The sequence below is a fragment of the Leopardus geoffroyi genome, chromosome B1, assembly GCF_018350155.1.
Source record: "Leopardus geoffroyi isolate Oge1 chromosome B1, O.geoffroyi_Oge1_pat1.0, whole genome shotgun sequence".
Taxonomy (NCBI): Eukaryota; Metazoa; Chordata; class Mammalia; order Carnivora; family Felidae; genus Leopardus; species Leopardus geoffroyi.
Genome location: NC_059327.1, coordinates 51437180 through 51465042, shown reverse-complemented (window position 1 = coordinate 51465042; position 27863 = coordinate 51437180). Strand labels below are relative to the sequence as shown.

At 46.5% G+C, this 27863-nt stretch overlaps 1 protein-coding gene across 1 annotated transcript; it reads right to left on the bottom strand.

Annotated features, from left to right (window-relative positions):
- Nucleotides 1-27863, bottom strand: CB1H8orf74 (chromosome B1 C8orf74 homolog). Its single transcript, XM_045462156.1, has 4 exons — nt 27766-27863; nt 26030-26222; nt 2891-3294; nt 1-375 (listed from the first exon to the last, which is right to left on the bottom strand). The coding sequence occupies exons 1-4, from the start codon at nt 27811-27813 to the stop codon at nt 139-141; spliced, it is 882 nt and encodes a 293-aa protein (XP_045318112.1). The 5' UTR covers nt 27814-27863; the 3' UTR covers nt 1-138.

Below are 27863 nucleotides of genomic sequence, written 5' to 3'. Positions count from 1 at the left end.
TGATGACTGCCATTTTATTTATTTTAACCACTAGAAAGCTCTAATCTACTGGGTGCTGAGCACATCACATAATACTTTCATAATTGTCAATGGCTTTTCCTCAATCATAGTCTTTAGTCAGTGGACACCAGGAGCTCTCTACTTCTTCTTTGCTTTTGCTTTCTTTCCTTTGTTTGTTTTGTAGAACTTAAGAGATTCATCTTGGCCTGGCTGGCCAGTGATAGAGAGGGGGGAAGGGATAGGAGCATTGAGGTTCAAAGTCTTCTGAAGTTTCAGATCCAAAATATCAAAAGTTATCTGTATCTCATATTGCAGCAGCTCCTTCAGGCATTCAGTCTGAATGTGAATGACCTCATCAATGAGCTTTTCTAACTCCTGGAAGAAATAGAACATGGCTGGTGATCAGAACTCTGGGGAGACTGAGGCTATCTGCAGATATCCAATTCTGAACACATCCACTCCTTTTTCTGTGTTCTAAACCTTACATTTCCCCCACCAGATCTCTTGGTCACCCTTCTCACCCCTACTCTGTGCTCTGAGAGGCTAACTTATAAGGGCTGCCTCAACCAGCTACCTTGACCTATGGCTTTAAGTTGAGTTCAGCCAATGGGAGGTACTGGCAGGAGATCTGAGCCTGGGAAGAGAATGAAGTCTCTCACCTCCTTCAGGATCCACTGTAGATTGGCCATGACTCTAACCCTCTGCCTACAGCCTCCTAACCCACAGCCCTCTCCTACAGCTCTCTTTTTGGATTCCAGTGACTGTTTCTTTCCTTCTCCCATCAGGCCTACTGTGGCAACAACCCTGTTGGACTGTGTCATTGACTATTAACATTGTTCTGGGCCCATAGGCTAGTCCCATCTTCTCCTATCTTCTGGTCAATGAACTTTCCATTTGGATATCACCCCCCTTCCTTCCCCTCCTGCCCTCATCTCATTTTTACATCTCAAAGTTCTAGTAGCAGCCTAGTAGCAGCACTGTCAGAAGGGACAGTGCAAGTTGCTCAGAGTGGGAATGTCCTCCAGCCAGCCAGCCATGGAAAGAATGGAAACTCAATCACCATCTGCCATGTTAAAATGAGACCCTGTCTGTCATCTCAATCAGGATTATGGCACCATGGAATCCTGGAGACATGGACCATGTAACTGTGTGTCTCTAAATTTCCTGCTTGAGGAACCAAACAGCAGAGGAGAGTTTGTGCTTGTCTTGAGGGTGTCAGGGGACATACTTAGAGTAGCTGATGCCTAGAAGACATTTCTTTGAGATCTCTTATTTTAACTAAAACCTAGTGTAAAATCTTATATTTGCTTCAGAATATCTCCTTGGTTGTTTTATATAAAAGTAGTGTTCTTCCCCTAAGTCCTTGGGGAGGACTGTGCTCCAAGAGGATGTACTGTGTTTATCCTATGGTGTTCAGTGTCCCCACCTCTGGCACACAACCAGGGGCACACAGTGGAAGGGACTCTAGTCCACGAGCTCCACTAGGCAGGGACCAGCAGCAAAGTAATGGGGGCTGGAAGAGGACCTGGGAGGGGCAGGGAAGAACAGCAGGAGTGGGAGGGAAGGCAACACCTCCCATCCATCACCTTGTCCACATGTTCTAGAGCAAGGTCCCCCAGAGGAGACAGGCTATTGCTTAAGTTCTTTTTTTCTTTAAAAATATTTTTTGATAGAAAGCACAAGCAAGGGAAGGGCAGAGGGAGGGAGGGAGAGAGAGAGAGAGTGGCAGAGAGAGAGAATCTTAAGCAGGCTACATGCTCAGCCAGAGCCATACGCAGGGCTCGATCCCATGACCCTGGGATCATGATCCAAGCTGAAATCAAGAGTCAGATGGACACTCAACTGCCTGAGCCACCCAGGAGTCCCTGTTGTCTAGGTTCTGTTGGGTCTTTCTTTGCTGGACATCTTACTGCACTAAGATTACCTGGCAGCCCAATGTGCTATTTCTCTGGGAGATTTGACTTAACCTTAGAAGAGTATCATTTATTCTATTGTGTTCATTGCTTTTTGGAGATTTTACCTATGTTATAATTCACAGGGCTGTTCACTCTTTGGCTGACTTCGAAACACACAGGCCCTGTGACTCTCCACCCCCACCCCAGCATATACCAACATACGCCCTCATGTGTACACATATGCAATACTTGTCTCTGTGTTCAAAGATAATGCAACAATGATGATATTAGTGCCTATGTTTAGTTAAAAAGTAAATTTGGACTCTTCCAGGCCCTTAAGAAGTTGATTGCCCTGAGGCCAAGATAGTCACCATTTAGTAAAGAGCTGGTCATTGAGACTCTGGCTCCTCGAGCCTCTGTGGCCTTAAGACTGGTCAAGAGGGCAACCTGATTTCTTCTATCCATGACAGACTCTTCTAGGTTCTCCCTGGACCACTAGCCCCACCCCTTTGCCTACCTCAGCATATCACCCACATTGGGCTGTCCCCAGTGGACCTTCCTTTGTCATCTTCCCCCACCCCCAGGCCTCAATGGATGCCAGCTCTGCAAGTAGATGAAGGGCACTGAGACCATCTGTGGTGGTTCAGATCCTGGGCTCTTCATTAGACGTTGGGATCCACCAGGCCTCAGTCCAAATGTAAACAATTCTACTTGCTAGCTTGGTGACCTTGGGCAAGTGGATTAAATTCTCTGAACTTCAGTTGTCTCATTACTAACATGGGGACAAGAATTATACCTCACAGAGATGTTTTGTGAAGCATGCATGCAAAGCCTGTGGCTAAAGCTCAGTGACTGTCCCCTTCTGCCCCGTCCCATGTGTGCAGACCATGGAGTCCTGTCTGTGAGTCTGACTCCAGCTTTGATGTGCTCTTGGTAGGAATGCGCATTTGTATGTGGTAGGTGAGCATCCTCCCACTTCATGGGTCCAGCCTTACCTCCCTCTTTAGAACCCGGCTGGGCTGCTCAGACACCTCAGAGAACGTTTTCTGTAGCTTGTGCTCCTGCTCCAGGTGCAGCGCCTCCTTCAGGAGCAGTACATTGGTGCGTTTCTGCACCTCAGCCATACGGAGCTCCGCCATCTGCTGCTCAAGCTGCCAGATGTCCTTGTCCATGCCCTTGGCCAGCGGGAGGGGCTGGGGCGGTGCACATACTTCCAGGTGGTTGACAGTCAGGTTGACTTCCTGGTCCTGGCCCAGGACATACTGGTAGAGTTTGTAGTGGCGGATGAAGGTGTTGTGGAAGTAGTCACAGAGGGCCAGCAGGTGGGTGGTATTGAACTGCCCCTGGTAATCTCTGAGTTTGTTCCCCAGGATTGTCACCGCCTCAGTGATGGAGCAGCCTGTGGGCACAGAGGGGCTGAGCATTGAATGTGAACTGAGGTAAAGCTGCATCGATAGGTGATCAACATAGGTTCTGAATCTAGGCACCATCCACCCATCCACCCATCCATGCACCCATCCATTTCCCATCTGTCTGCCCATCCATCCTCCCATTCATCCCCCTACCCACCCACCCATCCATGACAACCATGACCCCAGAGCCCATGTCCTACTAGTTATTCTATATTACCATTTAACAGCTCTTAAAAATTATGGAGTAGAGGCACCTGGGTGGCTCAGTTGGTTGAGAGTCTGACTTCAACTCAGATCATGATCTCATGGTTCATGGGTTCAAGCCCCTCATCAGGCTTACTGCTGTCTGCACAGGGCCTGCTTCAGATCCTCTGTTCCCCCCTTTCTTTTCCCCTCCTCTGCTCATGCTCTGTCTCTCAAAAATGAATTAATATTTTAAAAAAATCTTTAAAAAAGGCTATGGAGTATATCACATTTCTCCTTTTACCTTGGCTTCTAGGAAGTTCAAAGCCAAATTTAAGTAGTAACTTACCTTTATCTCATTTTTTAATATGATTATCTCACCCCTTACCAATATTTTGACCTTTAACTCTTATTTTGAAGGTTTACTTCAGCTGTTCTTTATGTTGTTTCCACTTGAAACCCTTTGGAAAGGAAATGAGGGTGTAAAAAAAGGGATTCTGATAAGAGTAGGCTATGAGATGGCTGGAGAGAAAGATGTCCAGACAACTGTTATCTTGGAGATGTGTGTCACAGATTTAGGCAAATGTTGCTTCTATCATGCAAACAAAGATCAGCTCTGGGGTTACACCATGGGCAATGCTCCTGAGCAAACCATCTTCTCTCACCCCCTCCCATACACTCCTTTTGCTCACAACTTTATCAAAAGCTCAGGGTAGTGTGATCAAGGAGGAAGGACTCTTCCCAGCATGTGATTGGGTCTTAACACAGGGGGAGGTTCAGTAAAGGGTCATGACTGAATGATGGGTATGCCTTGATGAACAGACGTTGGGCAGAGAGAGGGGCAAGAAACAAGGAACAGAGAAAGAACATGCCTTAGCATAAGGAGACCTGGGTCCTCACACAGATGCCATCCCTGAAGTGCACTGTAAATTCAGTCAAGTGTCTCTTGCTTCCTGACTCAGTGTCTACCTCTGTAGAATAGGAGCTTGGGCCAGCTGACCACCAAGTCACATGATTTGGGGGATTCAGTTTTATCTACTGAAGGGAGAGATTAAGTATTGCATGCAGGGAACCTGGCTTTCCTCCTGGAGTGGAGGCCCAACCTGTCTGTAGATCCCCCTCCTCGTCTCTCCTATGTGAGGCTCCCATAGGGCCCTAGTGAAGTCTCTTACCTTCCTAGCCAGAGGGCTCCTTTCTCCTTTAGGAGGAGCTGTCTCAGTCTTGCCCTTGTAGTTGCTTGTAAAGTCCTCCACACCCCACCCACACAATGAACATTGTATGTTCATTTTGGCTTCTCACTCTTGGCTCTGTATGGGAATATTTACCTCAAATCTTCCCAGAGTGCTGAGATGGTAAGTTATCACTGTTTTAGAAAAAACATTAGTAGATGGAGAACTACTCCACTTTTAGCCTCATTTAGAATGTGCTTGGGAGTGTCACTTGGATTTAGACTTCAGTCTTCTGGGCGAGGGATGAAGAGAGGCCTCTCCAATGTGCAGAACAGGAGGTTGGTAGGCTGTGTTTTCCCCTTCTTTCAAGGCAAATCATCAGGCTCAGAGGTCCAAGAGAGTGCTTCTGATTCAGGATGGTGTAGAGGGAAGGCACTGGATTTGGAGGCCTGAGACAGTTCTGTCCCGTTTTAGTTGTGACATTGGGCCTTCATACCCACAGATGTAAAATGAGGGATAATAATATTTAGTTGATAGGATTTTTATGAGGATCAAATGGGATGACTTGTCCAAGTGTCTGATACAGAGCATGCTACAAGGTAGTGATCAATAAACAGTGTAGGGAAAGAAGAGTTTGTTTCTGCCCTGTGAGAAAAGTCTCTCCTGGCCACATATATCTTTCCTTCTTTCCATTTCTCCATTTATTCATCCACCTATCAATTCACCCATCCATGCATCTATCCATGAATGCATGCATGCATCCATTCACCCTCCATGCATTGCATGCATGTATCCACTTTTCCATCCATCTTCCACCCATTCATCCACCCATCCATCCACTCATTCATCCATCCATCCATCCATCCACCCATCCATCCACTCATTCACCCACCCATCCACCCATTTATCCATTCATCCATCCATCTATTCATCCATCCACCCATCCATGCACCCATCCATTTCCCATCCATCTGCCCATCCACCCTCCCATTCATCCTCCTACCCACCCACCCAACCATCCACTCAAAATTAATTTGTCAATTGTTACTGAGTGCCTATTAATTACTAGGAACTATGCTAAGTCAATACTATGGCACTACTGTGACAAATAAGACACATTCTTTGTTTCTAAAGTGCTCACAGGAAAGACAAACAAGTAAATGTTATGATATGTGTGTAAAGAGAAACAGAAACAGGTGGAGAGGAAGGTTCAGTTGAGGATAGGGATTCCCCTGGAGGAGATAATGCATGAGCTACATCTCAGAGGCTTAGTGGGAGGACTGAGCCAGTAAAGATGGTGAGGGAGGCATTTTCTGGGTACAGTCTGGGTGAAAGCATTGGGGCAAGAAGCTGTATGGCATGGGTGGGGAACAAGCCTGGGTTTGTTATTTTTGGCATATAAAAATGGAAGCAGAAAACGGCAAGTGTTGTGTGGAAAGGTAGGCAGAAGACAGATGGGAGGGCCTTGAATGCTGCATTCAGAAGTATTGCATTGTAGGAAGTGCAGAGTCTGCCTAGCATTGTAGGAAGATTGTATACATGGCCATGCTTGCCTTGAGCTAAATAACATTGATGGTCATGTGGTGTTGGTGCATCGCATTGTCCGGTCCAGATGGGATTGTTGTGGCCTGAGAATGCCAAGTCAGCAGGTGCGGGCAGATTTGAGTGGCAGGACTGATGGTCCGATGTGGAGTGTGGCAGCGACCTGCAGATGCTTACATAAAAAGAGTGGTGGGACCACCAATAGAATATGATACAGGTGGCACATTCACCTCTGACATGACCCCTGCCCTCAGAGAGATTTCAATTTGTAGAAGAGGTGACAAAAAGATGACATTCCCCTTTTTATGCTCAGTCCCCAGCACAAGGCTTTGTGCACAGTTGGAGCCAATGGGTAGCTAGTGAGTAAATGAGCAAATTCTGATATTAAGTGCAGTGACAGAGTTATTCATTTATACATCCAACAAGTATTAAGGACTTTTCATGTGTTAAGACCTGTTCCAGGTTCCAGGGAGGCAGTGAAGGGCTAGGGAGAAAACACACAGAGTATAACTCTGTTCAGGGTTCTGCAGTCTGGGCGGACACGGAATAAGAAGAAGTGACTTTGTTAGGGAAGTCAAAGAGCAGTTCTCTGAGAGGGTGATGAAGAATCTGAGATGAACAGTGTCAGAGGAGTTACTGGGCAAAGAGAGGTAGGAGAGAATGAATCAGGCAAGGGCAACATCATGTGCCTGCAGTTGGAGAAAGCATGGCCCATTTGAGAAACCAAAAGACTGGGGGTGAGGGGCTGGCAGGCTAGAAGGCAGCTGGTGAGAGATTCCCTGGTTCTAGAAAAGGTTGGGTGGTGGACAGCAGCCCAGTGGTGCAGGACCTCCTAAGACCCTATGGGAGGAATTTGGTCTTCAGCCTAAGAGTGATGTTAAAACAATGACCCTTTCGCAACATGAGTCAGATCTTGGTCTTCCTCTACATAAAACCCTCCTTTCCTCTTCTCCTTCTGCTTCTGCCTGGCACACTGGCCTTCCCTTATTTTTCCACCATACCCTGTATTCCCTTGTGCCAGGCCTTAGGCTCGGATGCCATTCCTGGCTGACGACGTATTCTTCACTCCCAGGATGCCACCTTCTCACAGACACCTCCCAGACCACCCTACCCCCAGCCCATCCTCCAAATATTTAATGTATGAAGGAAAAGTTGAAAGTTAAGCTTACTGAAAACAGTTTAAAAAATTAATTTTGTAAATTTTTTGTCAAAGAAATGGCAGTTTTGAATGACACTTTAAGATTTGATTGCATTGCTATTATCGTTATGCATCTACATAAATTGCTTCTTTGCATGTGTAATTTGACAATTACAATTTACATAAGTGAATAAATTATATTAAAATTACTTAGAAGTTACAGTTGTAACATTAAATTAGATGTTGATAGCTTTTTAATTTTGAATTTAACTTAAAAATTTTCTTTAGTCATCTTTAACCCTGCATTACATACAAAGAGTAAGCTTTATGTGTATAAAGCAGACATACATACAACACAAAATCAGATATACAAAATATTTATGATATTAAAACTAGATAGTAGGTCTTTAAAGAGTAGGTCATTAGGGAAAAATGTCTAGAATGCCTCCTCAGTATGATCCAGCAATTCCACTTCTCAATATATACCCCAAAGAAATGAATTAAAGATCTTTAAGAGGAATCTGTTCTCCCATATTCAAGGCAGCATTATTTACAGCAGCCAAGATATGGAAACAACCTAAGTGTGCTAATGGATGAATAGTTAAAGACATTGTGAGATATATAGATATAGAATATACATAGAATTCTATTCTATGATCTATATAATCTCTCTCTATATAGGATATGTAGAGAGAATATCTATCTATCTATCTATATCTATCTATCATTTATCTAGAATATTATTCAGCCTTAAAAAAGGAGGGCACTTGTTGGGATGAGCACTGGGTGTTGTACGTAAGTGATGAATCACTAAATTCTACTCCTGAAATCAATATTGCACTATATGTTAACTAACTAGAATTTAAATAAATTGAAAAAAGAAGTAAATCCTGTCATTTGCAATGACATGGATGGGCCTGGAGGATGTTGTGCTAATTGAAATAAGCAAGACACAGAGAGACAAATACTGCATCATCCCACTTATATGTGAAATCTAAAAAAAGTGGAACTCATAGAAGCATAGAGTAGAATGATGGTTGCCAAGGGCTGGGGGGAGGGAGAAATGGGGAGATGTTGATCAAGGTATATAGAGTTCCAGTTATGCAGGATGAATAAGTTTTGGGGATCTACTTAGATAGTGCTTAGAGCTAGCAATACTGTTTTGCATATTTGAAATTAGCTAAGAGAGTAGATCTTAAATGTTCTCACTACAAATAAAAGTGGTAACTATGTCAGGTGATGATTATGTTAATTAGCCTGATTGTAGTAATTTCACAATGTATATCAAAACATTATGTTTGTACACATTAAATATTTTTCAATATTAAAAAAATGTTTATTTATTTTGACAGAGAGGGGGAGAGAGAGAGAGAGGAAGGAGTGGAGAGGCAGAGGGAGAGACAGAATCCCAAGCAGGCTCCACACCGAGCATGGAGCAGATCCTGATGTGGGGCTTGAGCCCATGAAACATGAGATCATGACCTGAGCTGAAATCAAGAGTTGGATGCTCAGCTGACTGAGCCACTCAGGTGCCCCTATTTTTCAATGTTTTTATTTGTCAGGTATACCTCAGGAAAGCAAGGAGGGGGTATTTCACACACACACACACACACACACACACACACACACACATTCAGGAAACAAATAAAACAGCTTCTAGGGGAGGCAATAATGGCAAGAAAAGAGATGCTGCTTTTGCATGGTAGGGTGTGAAATGCATTCTCCCCATTTTCTGCTTTGCTTCTCACTTGTGTCACAGATACTCTGCAGCCACCAGGACAGCGACCTAGGCATTCCTTGACTTCTCTCTTGCACTGGGAAATATCTGGCTAGGTGGCTGATCCTGAAGACCCTTTCATTACTGAATAGTGGGGAGGGGCCCAGGGCCAGCAGAAGCCCTGTGTTCCACAAACACCTGGATCTTTCTAAAAATACAGAGCACCCCACATCTCAAAAGAAGGAAGTGCTGATTCCAGGGTGGGATTGGCTTGGGAATTGTTGCTCCTCAGTTATGAGCCAGATTGAGCCGAAAGAACTCAGATGTTGACACACGGGGGCTATGGAGTTATGAAATGCCCAACTGGCAAAAGGATGAAACCAAAGCCCCCAGATGCTCTGTTCTGCTGAGTGACCTTTACACAAGACACCTGTCTCAGGACCCTCTCACCTGTCACATGGTTGTCAGGTCCCTTCCTGCACAGATGTGAGCTTTGTGCTGCTGGGATCCCGTGGGCATTTTGTTCTTTTCTCTTTCGCTTTTGGAGAGGGTTGGTTAAAAATGACACAGAACGTACAAGTCTCTGTTGTTGTTGTTTTTAAGGTGCTCAAATACATTACATAAAGATATAACAAGAGTTGAAGATTCCTCTAAAAGCAGCATGCAAGCAAGTACCCATGTTTAGGATAAAACTGGGCACCGAGGTGCAGAGAGGAAGAAGTGAAAGTACAAGGAGATGGAGTAGGTGCTCTCATGGGGAAGGCATCCTGACGCAGGATGTGGGGGGACAAGGAGCCAGGGAAGGTTTCCCACAGAGAGGACATTGGAGCCCAAAGGAAGAATGGGGAGTTTGGCAGAAGATGGTAGGGAAGGGCCCTCCAGGTGGAGAGCCTGCAGAATAAAGGCTGGAAGCAAATAGGGTACAGTGTGGGCATGTGCTTGATCCACATGGTTCAGAGTTTCTGGGAAGAAAAGCTGGAGTCTGGGGGACTCCCCCAGGGGGACAGAAGGGCTTGGCATCATCAGTTTGCAAAGGGCAAACTCATATATGTCACATGGAAGAGCTGGACTTCAAAACAGAAACCAGGCTCTTTAAAGAGGATTCATGGACCCCAATGTTGGGCTTCAGGAGCAACTGGCATCTTCTGAAATTGTATCCAGAATTTCACATGCACTTTTTTTCCCCCTGGGGGTGGGGTGTGTGCATAGAAAGAATAATCAGATTTCTGAAAGGAAAATTAAGAACCGTGGCCAAGAGGGGCAGAGCCACTCAGAGGTCTTAAGCCGAGAAGGGAGAGCTCAGATGGGCATTTAAAAGGGATGGTGGTGGTGTGTGATGGCAAAAATAATCAGTAAAGGAATCTCAGAGACTGGGGGACCAGGGTTGGTTTCTGATAATCAAAGCTGGACTCCAGGTTGGTGTGGAGGCGACTGTGTGAAATTTGTGAGGTGAATCGTTGCCTCTTCTCTGGGCTCTGCAGAGCCGAACAAACATACTGGAAAATGCCGTCCCTCCTCCAGCCTGGCTTGTGAGTGGACGGGGCTGGGATCACCTGCATCCTCCAGATGTGGGTGGCCACAACTGCCTCATTTGTCAAGGCCATGGTTTTCTCTATTCAGCCCCTGGGCAGCCATGCATAGAGGCCAGGTTTGAATCAAGAAGTCTGAGGGCCCAGTTGTGCTGAGTGACCTCAGCAAATGTTGGCAAGTGCTCCCAGCTGCCTGTCATCCTGGCAGGTGCCCAATTATGGGTATGAGCTATGGCCTTAGCCTCAAGGTCATAAAATGCAAGAGTGGACCTCATCCAGGGTCACTGGGGAAAGAGTCCCTGGGCTGATTTCTAACTTCCAGCCCCAAGACTCCTTGGCCAGCTCTGGTTTTCAGCAAAGATCATCCTAAGCTGGCTCATGAGACACACTTTCTTGGCCCTCAGACCATTCTCTATTTGCCGCAGGTTGAGAAGTTCCGATGACTCAGAAAGCCAAGGATTAAGTCTCAGAGAGAAGCCTCTGGCTGCCGGGGGACAGATCTGTACGTGCAAGTTGCTCTTCAATAACAGGGAGTGGCTTTCATTTGCATTGGCTGCTGGGAACTTCCTGAAGACAGTCCCCAAGCCCCTGGAGGCCAGCACCTGCACGGGGACGCAGGCATGGGAGAGGAGGAGAGCAATGAGGAGGGGAAGAGCAGGGGGTGGGATGACAATACCAGATGCTCCAGAATCAGGGTAAAAAGGCACTGGGCTTGGACCAAGCACTCTGGGCGCCCGCCTCCCGCTGCCCCTCATGTTCGGGGTCTGGGGCTGGATGACAGCAGGGGAGATGTGCCATGTCCTGGAAGGGTTGGGAACGGTGAAGAGGCATTGTTCCTTCTGGGTGGGTGTGAGGGGGAGGATCCAGGTGCCACCAGTGCCCCCTGACAAACCAGTTTGGTTGCCCCCGCCTTGGCTCAAAGGGGAGGAACAAGTCAGGCTGCAGCCTGGCTTGCTTACCTTTCTGTGCACCTACCAGGGCTGACCTGGGATGGTGGAAAGCAGATGAAAGCACAGAACCTTCATCTCCGCCCCCATCCTGCATCCTGAAAGCTGCCCCCTGCCCATCTTTCTGCTCATGGTAAGGTTCTGCCAAACTCATTTACACCAAGGTGCCAATAACAGTGACAGCTCACTTGCTTTCCTTGAGGCAGCGGAGGACTCTTGTTGAGGGAGCTCCCGCTGGGTGCCGCATGCCCTGGGTCATCTCGTTCCACCCAATCCCTCCTAGCTCTGTGAGGCAGGGGTACAGGCACTTTACTCATGAGAGAAACTGAGGCTCAAGGACTCAAGGGATTTGATTAAGGACACACAGCTGGTGGAGTGGGGAAGCCAAAATTCAAGCTGCTGCCTGGCACAGCCATCTAGTCCTAAGCAGCTTTGGGCTGTCTTTGTAGACCCTTAGAGATGGACACTGGAAGAGGCCCCCAATCCTTTTGGACACAGTTTTCCAAAGGATGTTTTGCAATAGGTATTACATAGAAACCAGTACTTCAAAGCCAGAGACCTTGAAGATATGTTGGATCAAAAGATATGAAACAAGGCCCTTAATATGCTAGTGGGCTCAGCAAATGGCCCAAAGGGGTTGAGCATCTGCAATATTTCTCAAATTTATTTGAGGTAAATGGTCTTTCGGACCAAGGAGCATATTTGAGCAACTATTGAGCTAGTCTAGTCCTTTCATATTAGAGATGGGAAACTGAGACCCCTCTCTGCCTCTATGAACCTGACTGCTCTAGATACCCACACATAAGTGGAATCATAAGGCACTTGGTCTTTTGTGGCTGGCTTATTTCATTTAGGGTAATGTCCTCAAGGTTCATCCGTGTCAGAATTTCCTTCCTTCACCAGGCTGAGAAATATTTCATTTTATGCATAGATCACATTTTGTTTGTCCATTCATCTGTTGATGGACAAGTAGCCCATACAGATGGGTTGCTTCTGCCTTTCGGTTATTGTGAACAATGCTTCTGTGAGCACAGGTGTGCAGGTAGCTGTTCAAGTCCCTGTTTTCAGTTCTTTATACAAAGAAGTGGAATTACTAAGTCATGTGGCAGTTCTATGTCTAATTTTTTGAGGAGTCTCCCTACTATTTTCCTGACCATGGTATTTTGTTTTTGTTTTTAAGATAAACCAAGAGTCACCTTAAAGAAAAAAATCTACTTCAACAGCAGGACTGGAAAGATTATGTTGATCTTTTAAAGATTTCCTTGCTATTCAAAGTTCTGGGACTCAAAAAGGGCAAACACAGGGCCATGTATTTTAGATTGTCATGAACTTTGGCCGAAGCTCTTCTCATTGCTTAAAATGGTCCCCTGACCTTGTCTGTTTAGTAAATGCACCCCTCACTGTTCCTCACTTCCATTCCTCAAGAAGTTTGCATGATTTTTTTTTACTTTAAAACATTTTTTAATGTTTATTTATATTTGAGTTAGAGACAGAGTGTGAATGGGGGAGGGAAAAAGAGGGGGAGACACAGAATGTGAAGCAGGTTCCAGGCTCTGAGCTGTCAGCACAGAGCCTGACCTGGGGCTCGAACCCACAGACTGTGAGATCATGACATGAGTTGAAGTCAGATGCTTAACCAACTGAGCCACCCAGGCGCCCCTGGAATGCTTTTTTTTGTTTTCACTGAAAAGGAAGTGTTTTGGGGCGCCTGGGTGGCGCAGTCGGTTAAGCGTCCGACTTCAGCCAGGTCACCATCTCGCGGTCCGTGAGTTCGAGCCCCGCGTCGGGCTCTGGGCTGATGGCTCAGAGCCTGGAGCCTGTTTCTGATTCTGTGTCTCCCTCTCTCTCTGCCCCTCCCCCGTTCATGCTCTGTCTCTCTCTGTCCCAAAAATAAATAAACGTTGAAAAAAAAAATTTAAAAGAAAAGGAAGTGTTTTTATTTTTTATTTTTTTAAGTTTTAATTTTAATTCCAATTAGTTAACATACAGTACTATATTAGTTTTGGGAGTACAATATAGTGATTCAACACTTCCATACAACACCATGTGCTCATCACAACAAATGCACTCTTTAATCCCCATCACCTATTTCACCCATCCCCCTTCCCACTTCCCCATTTGTAACCACTAGTTTGTTCTCTATAGTTAAGAGTCTGTTTAAGAAGTTGGCACGCTTAATGCTACAGAGCTTTGGCAGGAAGAACAGATCTGGGGCCAGAAGGTCTCAAGGTTAATGCTGGTTCTGCCCTTATACTGTGTGATAATTTGCAAGTTACCTAACCTCTCTGAACCTCAGCTGCATCATTGCTAAATCCACCTACAGTTGCTGTGGACTTTAAAGGAGATGATTCATGAGAAGAGCTCAGCACATAGGGACTGCTGAGCGGATGTCTCATCTCCTTCACCCCCTAGCACAGTGCCCTGGAAATGTTTGCTGGAGGATGGCTGACTGAGTGCAGTGGATTAGGCTGATTCAGGGAGGAAGGTTCAGAAGGCAGAACAGAAGTCTTCAGATGGAAGTCTCAAAGAGACAGGTTTCAGCTCAGCAGCAGAACATTCTAGAAGCAAAAGCTTTATTAGCAGAGCAGTCTATCTTGAGGAGTTAGGAGGCATTTGGCTGGTAAGAGGATTCTTGAATAATGTGTTTGTTGTGGTGGTGGTAATAGGGGCTTGGATCAGGTGAGATCTTGGGTTTCTTTTTGATTCTCAGATGTTATGGTTATTTCCGTGGAGCTGACGGTCCTCCATAGCCACATCTGGGGCACTGTGGGTACCTCGTGGCCAAGCTCTGCAGCTGTCTCAAGTTTAGTGAAAGGAGTCCTGACTTTTTGATCTTCATCATCATCCTGTTGTCATCATCCCTGAGTTGAAAACGACCAAGGAATCCCACTGTCTCAGGGACTTAGACTAAAAATAGACTATATTGTATCTGTACCGTGTCCCCTTTAATGTTGGGGGCTCTGAGATTGACCAGTATGTCCAGCTGACTGAAGAAGGACATGGGAAGTTAGAGGTAGAGCATGAGGTCACTCCAAAGGGCCAGAGGTTGGGTTTAAGGCACCAGAACCACCCACCCGCACACAGGTGGCACATCCAGGCCAGAACACATTACTCAAAGGGCATGGCTCCTCTTTGCAGCTGGACCTGTGCCACCCACCACATTGGAGCCATCCTGTTGAGGGTCAGGATCCCAGGTACATGCTGTAACTCCAGGTGACCCACTTAGGAACCCCACCCCCAGGTGTTCCACACCTGGTTCTTCCAGGTGTCTCCCTCTTCCTGCATGCAGGCAGCCTCATTCTTCTCATCGCAGGGTGCTTTCCCAGGCTTCATGCTCCTCAGACCCTCATGTGCTCTGTGTACAGATCTTTTTAGTCAAGATAGAAGGGTCACATGGCAGGGCATGTGCTCTGCTGTCAGACAGACCTGGGTTCAAATCCATTTACTGGGGGTGTGACTTAGGGCAAGTTACTTAACCTCTCTGGGCCTCAATTCATCATTAAAATAATGGGTATGATGCAAGATCATGGTGAGGATTATAAATGCTACATGCAAAAATGCCAGGATCATAAAGTCCTCACTGTTCCTCCCTCTACAGGATGTATGCTCCTCCAGGGAAGTTTGGGGAAGGTTTCTATTGCATAGTCTTGATTTCTGGCTTACTAGCTGGCACAGTCTCACCTGGAGAGCTTTGACCTTACTTAGCGTTATGGGCTGAATTAGCACAGCATCCCACACAATTCATATGTTCAAATCCAAACACTCCGTGCCTCTTAATGGGACTGCTCTTGGAAATAGGATCTTCAAAGAAATAATTAAGATTAAATGAGGTCATGTGGGTGGCCCTAATTCATTATGACTGGGATCTTTACAAAAAGAGGTTAGGACACATACATCCACACAGGAAAGGCCATGTGAGGACACAATGAGAAGATGGCCATCTGCCAAGGAGGGAGGCCTCAAAGAAACCAAGCCTGTTGACACCTTGATCTTGGACTTCCAGCCTCCAGAAATGTGAGAACAAAAATGTTTGTTGTTGCAAGTGCCCCATCTGTGGTATTTTGTCATGATGGTCCTCACAGACTGATACGCTCAGGGAGGTATCTATGAAATGGCAGTTGCCCATTTGCCCCCACAAAATGCTCTCTCAGGATTTCAACCAGTGGCCTCTGTGGCAGCTTCCATTCTCTATCAGCAAGGAAGTTGCCGCCAAAGGCCCCTCCTTAGAGTCTAGTGGGAGAGGCATTGAAGTCAGGCTGCCCCAAGGAAGTTACCTTCCAAGAAGAGTGAAGGTGCATTTTCTCTCTGGGCTGGTCCTGAATTGCTGGAGGCCCTCCCACATGGGATGCGGTACTTGGGGGCTGGTGGAGTAGACCCTGGGCATGGCCATGAGTATTCTGGTAGGAAGAACTCACATAGATGAGCTTAGGCAAGTAATGTGTCCTGCCAGCCCCAGGCTGCTGGGGGAAGGTGGGGTGGCTGCCTTCTATGCTATGGCTGCCCAGATGACATTTTCTGGAGAATCAGGAGTGGCCATGGATGGAACTACAGATACAGTGCTATGACCCACTTCCCTGGCCACCTCATACCTCTACCAACTGGCCAAGGCCCACTTCCTCATGGCTTCAAGATATGAGGGCCAGGACAGAAGGAAAGAGGTACTTCTAGCCCAGAAGTCTAGGTAAAGTATCAGAGAGAAGACCAGGGCCTGCCAGACACTGCTGATGACAGATGCCACAGAGGCTGTTCCCCTCCAACCCCTCACCTGCTGCTACATGTGAGTCAGAGATAAGATGTGCAGGGCCTTCTGGGCACCCTAAATCTCTTCCACTCCTGTATGCAAAGTGGGAGACCTCAGGGTTCCCATATGTCCCAACGCCTCTCTCCAGACACTCAACAGGGTGTGCAAAATCTGTCCACTTCCTGCGATTTCTTCCCACCAGGACAGAGTTGGCAGCCTTCTGTTCCTCTGTGTTGTTCCTGGTGACTTCCTCCCAGGCCCTACAGAGACAGAAGGATGGGATCTGCCCAGGGCTTCCTGGAGGCTGGCAAAGGAGGTGCAGTTGACAGGACTCTCACTTCTAGCTTGGAATTGAGACCAGAACATCCTGGTGAGCCATTTGCCAGGGCAGAATCAGCTTATGCTTTTGAATAAAGGGCCACTCTTTCCCTCCTGGTACTGAGGACTGATTGGGCCAGGAAATAAGCCCAGCTGGCAGCTGGCCTGTCAAAGCTCTGAATCATTGTTGTACAAACATGACCCTCCTTAAATACTGTCCACCAGCTTTGTTATCTAGTATGCAAACAGAACTCAACCATCCTTAGCCCCAGATTAACAAAGAACAAACAAATAAACAAATCCCTGGAGAATCTCCCTTCCAAGAAGAGTGACAATCCACTGTGGAAATCAGCTTGCACATAAGTTGGCTGGTCAGTAGGACCCTGCTGTCTGCATCCTGTATCCCATGACCTATGAGGAACTGACTTGCTGTCTTACCAGCTCTTCCTGCCCCTTGCTGTCTGGGTCCCCTAACAAGGGCAGTGAACAGATGCCTTCTCCCCTATGCTGTTGGGCAGTGGCGCTTCCTCACATATGTGCCCAAGGGCAGGTCATGGATACTGGGTGTCTCCATTAGGGGCCAGGTTTGAGGTTCTCTGGACCTCCATTCTGTTGGCTCATGATTTGAATGCATCTGCAATCCTGCCTGCAAGGTGAGGGGAAGACAATAAATGGCACAGACAGCGAGTTCTCCGAGGGGCAGCATGTAGCAGCTTCTAGTCCTGGACTTCCAGCACCTTCTATTCATCTCACCTCCCTTCCATGTGTGATGGGCACACAGGAGCTAACACTTGTTGAGCACTCACTATGTGCACGTTACTGTGCTATACATTTTGCAGGCCCTGTCTCGTTTAATCCTCCCAACTGCTCTATGAGTTAGAACTATTATGCCACTCATTCTAGAGCCAAGGAAATGAAGGTGTAGAGAGGTATAGTAACACATTAGTAAGTGGTAGAGGTAGGATTTTAACCCAGATCTTCTGACTGCAGAGTTTGGTGCTAATCACCCCACTGTGCAGCCTCTAATATCACCTGGACATGCAACTCAATGAGGTCACCCTGGATGAGTCAAGCACCCTAACTTCCTCTCTGCATACAGGGCATATCATCTCCATGGGCATCAAGTATCTATTCATTCATTCATTCATTCATTCATTTTCTTCATTTAGCACCCACTGTGTGCCATATACTGTGTTTGGCATGGGGGTATTAATAAAGGGAGAAAAGTGAAGTGGGCATAGACCCCTCTCCAGGAGATCCAGCCTCCCCAGGGTCTAGCCTTCCTTGCTGTCTAACTATAGCTCTTTGGGGGAAGAGTTTAGATATGAATAGAGTACGAAGGAAGACACCTTGATATAAACAGCGTTTGAGAAGGATGAACAAGGTGGCCACCACAAGCAAGAGGGTGCCTGCAGGCATGTGGGTGCCCAGAGAGATGTAGCCGCAGACATCCAGGTATAAAGTGTTGAGGGCATTGGGAAGGTGTGGCCATGGCTGGGAGTGGGCTTGACGTGGGAGGTTCTAAGGATGGTTCTGGGTGGCAAAGTCTGGGTACCTGGAGGGTGAGGGGATGGGATAGGGTGTGAGAGTGTGAGAAGGCCCTGGGCTGATCTCAGAGATCAATGTAGGGGGCATCTCAGAGGTAATGGACAGCATGGGTGGACAGGGCCTGGGGAGGGGCAGGTTAAGTTGAGAAAGGATTTGGAAACACCCTCCAGCAAGTGGGACTGATGTCAGGTGCCTCTTTGTTCAGATGGACACTTATTCATTTGGCCCCTACTGGGGTTGGATCCAAGGTTAGGAGAGGAGTTTACCCAGAGCTGGTAGGCACCTGAAGGAGCAAAGTGGGCCAACTCCTTAGAGAATATGGTCCAAACCTGGGTAGTGTGGCTCAGATAACACCAGATAGGAGAGAAAGAGAAGATCAAGATTGGGTTAGGAATTGGGTAGAATGGGAACAGGACTAAGTAAGCAAAGGCAGGGGTTTTGGGAGCAAAGTCAAGAGGAACAAACCAGGCACCCTCAATGAACAGGACTGAATGGCTGTCTCCTGCTGCAGGTGTAAGACCTACATTTCTGGAAGGACAGCTGAACCCATGGGAGTGCCTAAAACCCCCGAGGAATGGGTATTATAATATTAGCGGTCAACCCACTGCACGTTCACAGGGCTTCCTATGTAGCAGTCACCGATCCAAGTGATTTACATAAATAGACTCATCTAATCCTCACAAAGATCCCATGAAGTTGGTGCCATTTTTGTCCTCATTTTACAGATGAGTGATCTGAAGCACAGAGAGGTTAAGGGACTCTCACAAAGTCACACAGTGAGGAAATGGCAGAACCAAGCCTTGAAGCAGGGCCCCAGCAATGTTGAGGACCAGTCCAGCCTGACACTGGGGTTGACTACAGACTGAAGAAGAAAATCCCCGGGAGTAAGGAGGCTTCAGATGAAATTCTATCCCCTGTTTTGGGGGTATTGATGAACTTGTTCATGCTCTTGCTAGTGTCCCTGGGCTGGATTTCCAGGAAGCATTGTGGGCATGGCTGCCATGGAGATGCTATCTGGGCCAACCTGACAATCTTCGGGTGCAACAGCCACCATCCTGAATGGCACCATGAGGGGCCCAAGGTGAACAGGACCTAGCTCAGGAGGCCTGGTTCTAGTGTGGCTCTGTACCCCTGGGTGCTTCCACTGCACACCGTTGTCTACTCCCTGCAAACCCACAGCCAGCCTGGTGTTGCTCTCGAGTCAGCTCTCACAATAAGTCAGTTACCTGGGAGCCAAGCTGGGAACAGTCTTGTCTGCCTTTTTTCCTGCGCCCCCCCTTCCCGGACAAGCCTGCCAGTTTACTTTACCTCCAGGGCCTGCCTCTGGCTGAAGTGCCAGCCTTCTTGCTTTCAGTCCATTGTCCTGCCCACTCCCCAGGTCACAGGATCTGCCAGGCAGTGCTGGCAGCTGGGTTTCTCTGCTGCCCTCGACAGGAGCTGATGCTGCTTTTGTACATCTGAAGGCTGATCCATCGTGGATGCTGCATAAAGTACATGCAGCCACATCTGATCATGCCATCTCTGAATCACATCCTGTTCTCTCAAGCCTTGGGTCTTTGTCCCTGTGGTCCCCTCCTAAGAACAATAGCTGACTCTCACTGAGTACTTACGCGGCACCAAATGCCATGCTATGGGCTTTATGTATGTAACCTCGTTTAATCCTTAAAACAACCCTAGCAAGTGGGTGCTCTCGCTTTTTCCACTTTCTAGATATGTAGCCAGAAGCTCAAAGGCGATGCGACTTGACGAGGACCACACATCCAGTAAGGGACTGAACGAAGACTGGAATGTTTGCTTTGAGTGCTGAACCTCCTGATGGATTCTATCTTCAGTGAGTCAAATTTCAGGCATGAGGGGCCCACTTAAGTGCTTGTTCCCACTCAGTGTTTGTACCAACCATGTTTCTTAAATTTTGAGATGATTTAAAGGTAAGAGAAAGAACTTGTAAGGTGGAGAGCCCAAGACCAAGATTTAAAAGTTGTTAGGAAGAAAGAAAGATGGGCCAACAATGACAAGATGGAATCCATGGAAATAATTGTAAAGTCCTGCAAGTTCACTCAAAACTGCCATTGCACAAGGGCAGGATGGGAAAAATCATTCACGCGTGGAACTGCCTGCCCAATATAAATCAGTGTGACTTTGATGTTGATAAAGTAAGTGCACCTATATACTATATAAACAGGAGCATCATCACCAGGACAGAGGAGATAATAAAATCCCCGACCACTTCACTGACCGATTTTCAGGTTGTTTTTTTTTTTTTTTTTAATTTTTTTAACATTTATTTATTTTTGAGACAGAGAGAGACAGAGCACGAACGGGGGAGGGTCAGAGAGAGGGAGACACAGAATCTGAAACAAGCTCCAGGCTCTGAGCTGTCAGCACAGAGAGCGACGCAGGGCTCGAACTCACGGACCGCGAGATCATGACCTGAGCCGAAGTCGGCCGCCCAACTGACTGAGCCACCCAGGCGCCCCGAGGTTGTTTTGTATTTGTATTTGGATGACATTTTAAGAACAATATTGACAATCACAAGTATCCCCAGAGAAGGACAGCAAGAAAGAGAGCAGTGATGGGAAGGTAGGAGGAAAGGGCCTGTGGAAATGATGTCACATTAAAATGATAAAATTGGGCTGCCTGGGTGGCTCAGTTGGTAAAGCACTGACTTTGGACCAGGTCATGATCTCCTGGTTCATGAGTTCAAGCCCCACATCGGGCTCTGTGCTGATAGCTTAGAGCCTAGAGTCTGCTTCAGATCCTGTGTCCCCCGCCCACCCCCACCCCCGTCCCTTCCTCACTTGTGCTCTGTCTCTCTCAAAAATAAAATAAATATTACAAGAAGTAAAAAAAAAAAAAGTGATAAAAGCAACTGGGAGTTGATAGTCACATTAGATAAAGCAGATTAAATATCTGCAGGACTTGCATTCTGGGTCCAGGCGACACACTTTGAACATTCTAGTAAAAGGTGCAGAAGGCAGATGTAGCTAGATATAAATAAGACCTTCAAATAATTGGTATGGTTTTACAAAGGCATGAGTGGCCTTGGAAAGAGGGAGCACCCTGTTGCTTGCAGGGTGTCTGCAGAGGCTGGAAGAACCTTGCTGGCTGGTTGAGGGTCTCCCTACAGTAGAGGGAATTGAGTGTCCTTCCAACTGCAAGGTTTTAGGAGTCCACAAGACATATATAGGCTGCATTGGCTGCATGCACTAACCAGATATGATGAAAGCTCCAGGGTGTTCTAATCTCCTCAGTGTGAAGATGGGTCTGCATCGTCATTGACTGTTTTTCACGGGCTCAGCCTGTGGAAGGCTCTGATGGAAACTTGAAAGAGCCCGAGTTCCCACCTGCTTGGGGCAGACATTCTTCTTCCCGCTCGTCAGTGTTTGTTCTGGCCACAAGCCACTGCAGAGCTCAGCCGAAGGGGATGAACTCTGGTACCTGTGTATTGCTGTGAGCAGCAGGGAGTGGGACCCAGAGGGATTCCAGGAAGGCCCCAGGGGTGGGGGTTAGGGGGTGGCTGGTGGGAGATGAAGTTTCCCAAGAATCTCTGAAGCCAGCCCAGGAGCAATGCCATGTCTGGTTCAAGCCTTCAGACAGGGATCACTGGTTTGGAGGAGAGAAGTAAAAGGGCACATGGGCAGCATAAAAAATAAAAAGAGGCTGATCCACATGCACATAAGATGTGCGATTCAGTGGCAGCCACTAAATGGCTTGAAGCAGAGGAGTGATGGGATTTTATTTGTGCCTGAAAAAAAAAATCACTGGGCAGTTCAGTGAAAGGCTGCAGAGGTATAAGATTTGAAAGCAGTGGGCTGGTCAAGAGACGGAGGTGGGTTAGAAAGGGTGGCAGACAAGGAGCTGGTGAAAAATGGTGAGCTTAGGGAAGGACATTGAGGCACTGTTGACTGACTGGTGGATGAGCTCTGGGCACATAAGGGATGGGGACCTGATGCACAAGGGACAAAGCATCATGTGTCCTATTTGCTTGGCAGCTGTTGGAGACCTTGGTCAGAAATCCAGAGAATTTCAAATGTGCCACATGTTAAAGAAAATATTATGCTTAAAAAATTTCAAAATAAAGAATCACAGAAAAGTTTCAAAAAGAGTTCATCATCAGGGCTGTGTGGTATTGGCAAAAGAAAAAACAAAGAGGGGCGCCTGGGTGGCGCAGTCGGTTAAGCGTTCGACTTCAGCCAGGTCACGATCTCGCGGTCCGTGAGTTCGAGCCCCGCGTCGGGCTCTGGGCTGATGGCTCAGAGCCTGGAGCCTGTTTCCGATTCTGTGTCTCCCTCTCTCTCTGCCCCTCCCCCGTTCATGCTCTGTCTCTCTCTGTCCCAAAAATAAATAAACATTGAAAAAAAAAAAAAAAAAAGAAAAAGAAAAAACAAAGAGATCAATGGGGCAGGCAGAAGAGAGTCCAAAAATAGACCCACACAAATATAGGCAACTGATCTTTGACAGGGGAGCAAAGACAACACAATGGAGCCAAGATAATCTTTTCAACAAATGTGCTGGAACAACGGGGCATCCACATGCCAACAAATGGAATCTAGATACAGACCTCATACTCTTCACAATAATTAACTCAAAATGGATCACAGATCTAAATCTAAAATGCAATACTATTAAACTTCTAGACGATAACATAAAAAAACCTAGATGACCTTGGGTTTGGTGACTACTTTTTAGATACAACACAAAGATATGGCCCATAAAAGAAGAACTGGTTGGGGCGCCTGGGTGGCTCAGTCGGTTAAGCTTCCGACTTCAGCTCAGGTCACGATCTCGCGGTCCTTAAGTTCAAGCCCCGAGTCGGGCTCTGTGCTGACAGCTCAGAGCCTGGAGCCTTTTTCAGATTCTGTGTCTCCCTCTCTCTGACCCTCCCCCTTTCATGCTCTGTCTCTCTCTGTCTCAAAAATAAACAGACATTTAAAAAAATTAAAAAAAAACCCATAGAATGCACAAAACCAAGAATGAATCCTAATGTAAACTAGGAACTTTGGGTGATAATGATGTGCCAATGTAGATTCATGAGTTGTAACAAATGTACCACTCTTGGAGGGATGTTGATAGTGAGGGAGGCTGTGTGTGTTGTATGGGCGGGGGTGGGGGAGACACGGTTTCTGTGGGAAATCTCTGTACCTTCTGTTCCATTTTGCTCTAAGAAATAGTCTACTAAAAAACAGCACAACTGAAACCATAAAACTCCTACAAGAAAACAGGGGGAAACCTCTTTGACATAGGTCTTGACCATGATTTTTTGGAATAATACCTAAAGCACAAGCAACAAAAGCAAAAACAAACAAGTAGAGCTACATCAAAGTAAAAGGCTTCTGCCCAGAAAAAGAAATTTTGTAGAAAATTAAAAGGCATACTATGAAATATGAGAACATATTTGCAAAACACATTTCTGATAAGGTGTTAATATAAGGAACTCAAACAATTCAATAGCAAGACTCCCAATAATCTAATAAAAATGGGCAATGGATCTAAATAGACATTTTCTCAGAGAAGATATTCAAATGCCCAACAGATCCATGAAAACAGGCTGAGTATCACTAATCATTAGGGAAATGAAAATCAAAACCGCAATGAGATATCACCTCACACCTGTTAGAATAGCTAGTATGAAAAAGATAATAAATAACAAGTGTTGGAGAGAATGTGGAGAAGAGGGACCCCTCATGCACTGTTTAGTGGGAATGTAAACTGGTGTAGCCACTGTGGAAATAGTATGGAGATTCTTCAAAAAATTAAAAATAGAACTACGACATACGATCCAGCAATTCCACTTCTGGGTATATATGCAAAGGAAACGAAACTGCTCTCTTGAAGAGGTACCTGTACCTACATGTTCACTCCAGCATTATTCACAGTAGCCAAGCCAAGCCATGTACACAACCTATGGTCCATCAACAGGTGAATGGATAAAGAAAATATGATATTTTTTGGCCATAAAAACGAAGGAAACCCTACGTTTTGCAACAGCATGGATAAACCTTAAAGGCATAAAGACAGACATTATATGATCTCACATGTGGAATTAAAAAAAGAAAACTAAACTCATGGAAATGAGACAGACAGGTGGTGGTTCCCAGAGGTGGGGGGGGGGGGTGCACAATGGATTAAGGTGGTCAGTACAAACTTCTGGTCATAAGAGAAATAAGTCCCAGGGGATTAATGCACAGCATGGTGATTACCGTTAACGATATCATGTTGTATATTTAAAAGCTGGTAAGAGAGTGGATCTTAAAAATTTACATCACACAAAAAAATTGTAACTATGTGAGGTGATGGATATTTACTAAACTTACTTTGGTAATCACTTTGCAGTATATACATATATCAAATCAGTATGTGATACACCTTAAACTCATACAATATTATATGTCAATTGTATCTCAGTAAAACTGGAAAAAAATAGTACAAAGAAATTTTTTCCAAGTACTTAAACAATCAGTGGCCCACAAAATGCCCCATCATCTCAGAATGTTTTCATGTAAATTACCTAACATAGGGCATTCATAACCACAGCCATGGTTCGGGAGATCTCCCTTGACACACCACTACTGTTTAACCTCCAGACCTCATCCAAGTTTTTCCAGTATTCCCTTATATCCCTTCATAGCAAAAGGACCCAAACTGAGGCCACATGTCACGTTTAGTGGCCACATCTCCTAGGTGGCTTTCAGTTTAAACCAGCTCCTCTGTCTTACCTTGGCTCTCAGGACCTTAATGTTTTTGAAGCTCACAGGAGAGGCACTTTGTTCAGTGACGCTAAGTTAATGCTTTCTCGTGATTAGATCAGGTTCTGAGTCTTTGCTAGAACCATCACAGAAGGATGCTGGGTTCTTCTTTTGCATTCTACCAGGTAGAACGTGATTCTTAGTGTGTCCCTTTACTGATGATGTCTACTTGGATCGTTTCATGAAGGAGGTGTCTGTCAGGCTCACTCACATAGAAGTAGTCTTTTCCCCTTTGTGATCAGTAAGAATGTTGTGGGGAGGGAGTATGTAAATGCCCCATTTCCCATCAAGCATCTACCTACTGGTTGTGGTACTTATTGATTATTCCTGTCTGAGTATTACTATGATGTTGGCCAAAGAGGGGCTGCTCCAAATATTTGCTTAAGGAATGAATCTGCATGTCACAGCCCAAGATGAGGATGGGTGTGATCACATTCCCTTGTGCCAGGGAGTCACAGGGAGAGATATTCTTCCTCTTCTCATGAAGTCCAGCACAGGGCAGAGGTGGGAGAGATGCTCCCTCTACAAACTCACTTTACTGCTTTTCCCCTCATCCCTGCCAGCAAGCTGCTGCCTGTAAAGGATTCCTCCAAGACATTCAGTAGACCAAAACCTGATACTTGGAACAATTGTGGTCTTTCAGAAATGCAGTGGGGGGTGGGGAGGGGTCAGTGAACCAGTAGAGTGACACGTTTGATTTCTGTTAAGTGAAAACAAAACAAAAATTATGAATCTTGGCCCCTCCTCTTTTCACTAAAATAAAATCTGATTCCATTCGGAGCCTACTCTCAGCTAGCTGCCTCAGAGGTACTGATCAGATAAGGAAATTAATATTTAAGCATAAATGACTGACTGACCAAGAGACAAACATCCTGGCTGCTGTGTGAACAGCTTGAAGTTGTGCGAAATTTTAAGCCAAGGAGATAAAAATAAAGACGCAGCATGGACACTCAGTTTGCTTCAATTTCCAGAAAGCCTAGACAGGAAGTTTGTTTATGAGCATGGGAGGATGCTAAATGTCAGAGAAAGAAAGAAAGGGACTTCCAGCTCCTCACAGGGTTCCTGAGGCTGTGGACTGCAGGGGGGTCCTGTGCCCTGCATTCCCCTGCAAGCCTCGCTGACCCCTGCTCTGGATGGCCCATACCTTTGGTTTCCTTGAGCAGCTCTTCCGTGAACTTGACCACCTTGGCCACTTCCACCCATGGAAAACCTTTGCCCACGGCAAAGATGATGCTTTCATAGAGGGTATCCAGTAGAATGCTTCTGCGGGAGTCTCTCACTTCATCAAACTCTTCCCAGTTCAACAGTCTCCGTAGGTGCTCCCTACCTTCTGGTTTCTGCAGGGCATGATATGAGGGATGGAGAGTGAGACTGAGGAATCAAGATGCCATCCTCACTGAGCAAATCACCACTGGAGTCCTCACAGGGCTCTGCATTGTCCTGAAGAGTGACCAGAAATGTGAGTATGCCTGGGGAGAATCATGCTTTCAGTTTTGGACAGCTCTCCTTCCCCTTTCTGGGAATGCGCTGTTCTTTCTAGCACTGCTCCTTCCTCTCAGAGTTCTCATGCTAGTCATTGCAGCTTCAGCAGGCTTCATGTCCTGAATTATGGTTCTTCATTCCTCTTCTCTAAAACAAAAGTTGACTGCCCTGTGAGTCCACTCTCAACTAACTGCCCTAGAGGTATTGATCTGATAACGGAATTCATACTAAAATGTAAATGACTACAAAGAAGCTTGGTGAGCCTATGTTTTAAAAGAAAGAATACGCCTTACTTGGTGAAAATTTGGGCACTCTAGCAGGTCAGGCAGGGAAACCTGATCAGGGAACTAGCCAAAAGAACCCATTTCACACTTGAGAGTTTGTCTGGCCTTTCCAGAAAGATTCTTTATAGGTCATCAACAGATGTAGGAGAAGCAAGTGTCATTAAAGGAGGGAGTAAGAAAAGGTGCGGCATGAAGTGGAGAGCCACTGAACATGGGAACGTTGCTCCCTTGGGGTGAGGGAGGTTCCTGGCTGGGGGGGTGGGCATTTGTGGGAAAACTGCTCTCAGGGGAAGGTTCAGAGCCCAGGGATTCCTCTCTCACCACCTGACCCAGGCAGCCATTCCTTGCAGCGCTCACAGATCCCCAGGTTGGTGTCAGCTGGTTGGGAGATGTAGAGCAGCCAGTGAAAGCACATGTCCCAGGGCGGGGAGGGAGGCCCCACCAGGAAAGTTTTGCCTGGTGCCTGCCCATCAGCTCATGGCTGAAGGTCAGAAGCTAACCTGTGCACATAGTCGCATGACTCCTCTTGCCTGAGCTCTGTAACAGTGCCCTGACACCCCTCTGTAGAAAGCCCTATTCTGGAAGGAGCCCTATTCTGGAAGGTCCAGGCTCCTCCTTACTCACACCAGTCACCACAGAGTTGGGTCTAGGAAATTGATGAAATCTGCCCCCTCCCTGCCTTAAAGCAACAGCCCCCTTCCCCCACCCCCACAACCACACACATTCCCTACACACTTTGGCATATAAGCCCAAAGGGCTCACAGGGCCCTGAGGCTGACTGATAAGAGGTAGCATCCCATGGTGATTAGCCCCTAGGGCCTTCCTGGCCCTCCTCAGAGTGGAGGCAGGCACAGTGCCTTTATGGCCATATCCTCCTTCCCTTCAGGCAGGCTCTGTCCCTATAGGTTGGGAAAACAGCCTCCAAGCTCCAAGGGCTGGTAAGCCTTTGGCCTGGCATTCCAGCTGGCACCCCCCCCATTGTGGGCCTTCTGGGCAAGGAGTCATGTCCAAGGTGTCTATCTGAAGAAGCACTGTTGAGGGGCCACTTTACACACACACCTCACTCTTACATCACCGAGCAAACTCCTTTTTAAAAGTTGGGTTTTCTCTTCACCTGAAATTGGAAGACTTTTTTTACTCCCTGGGGTGTTAAGAGTGCCATGCCCCCTGCATCCAGTTGCTAGGAGACTTAGCCAGTACTGACTCAGATTT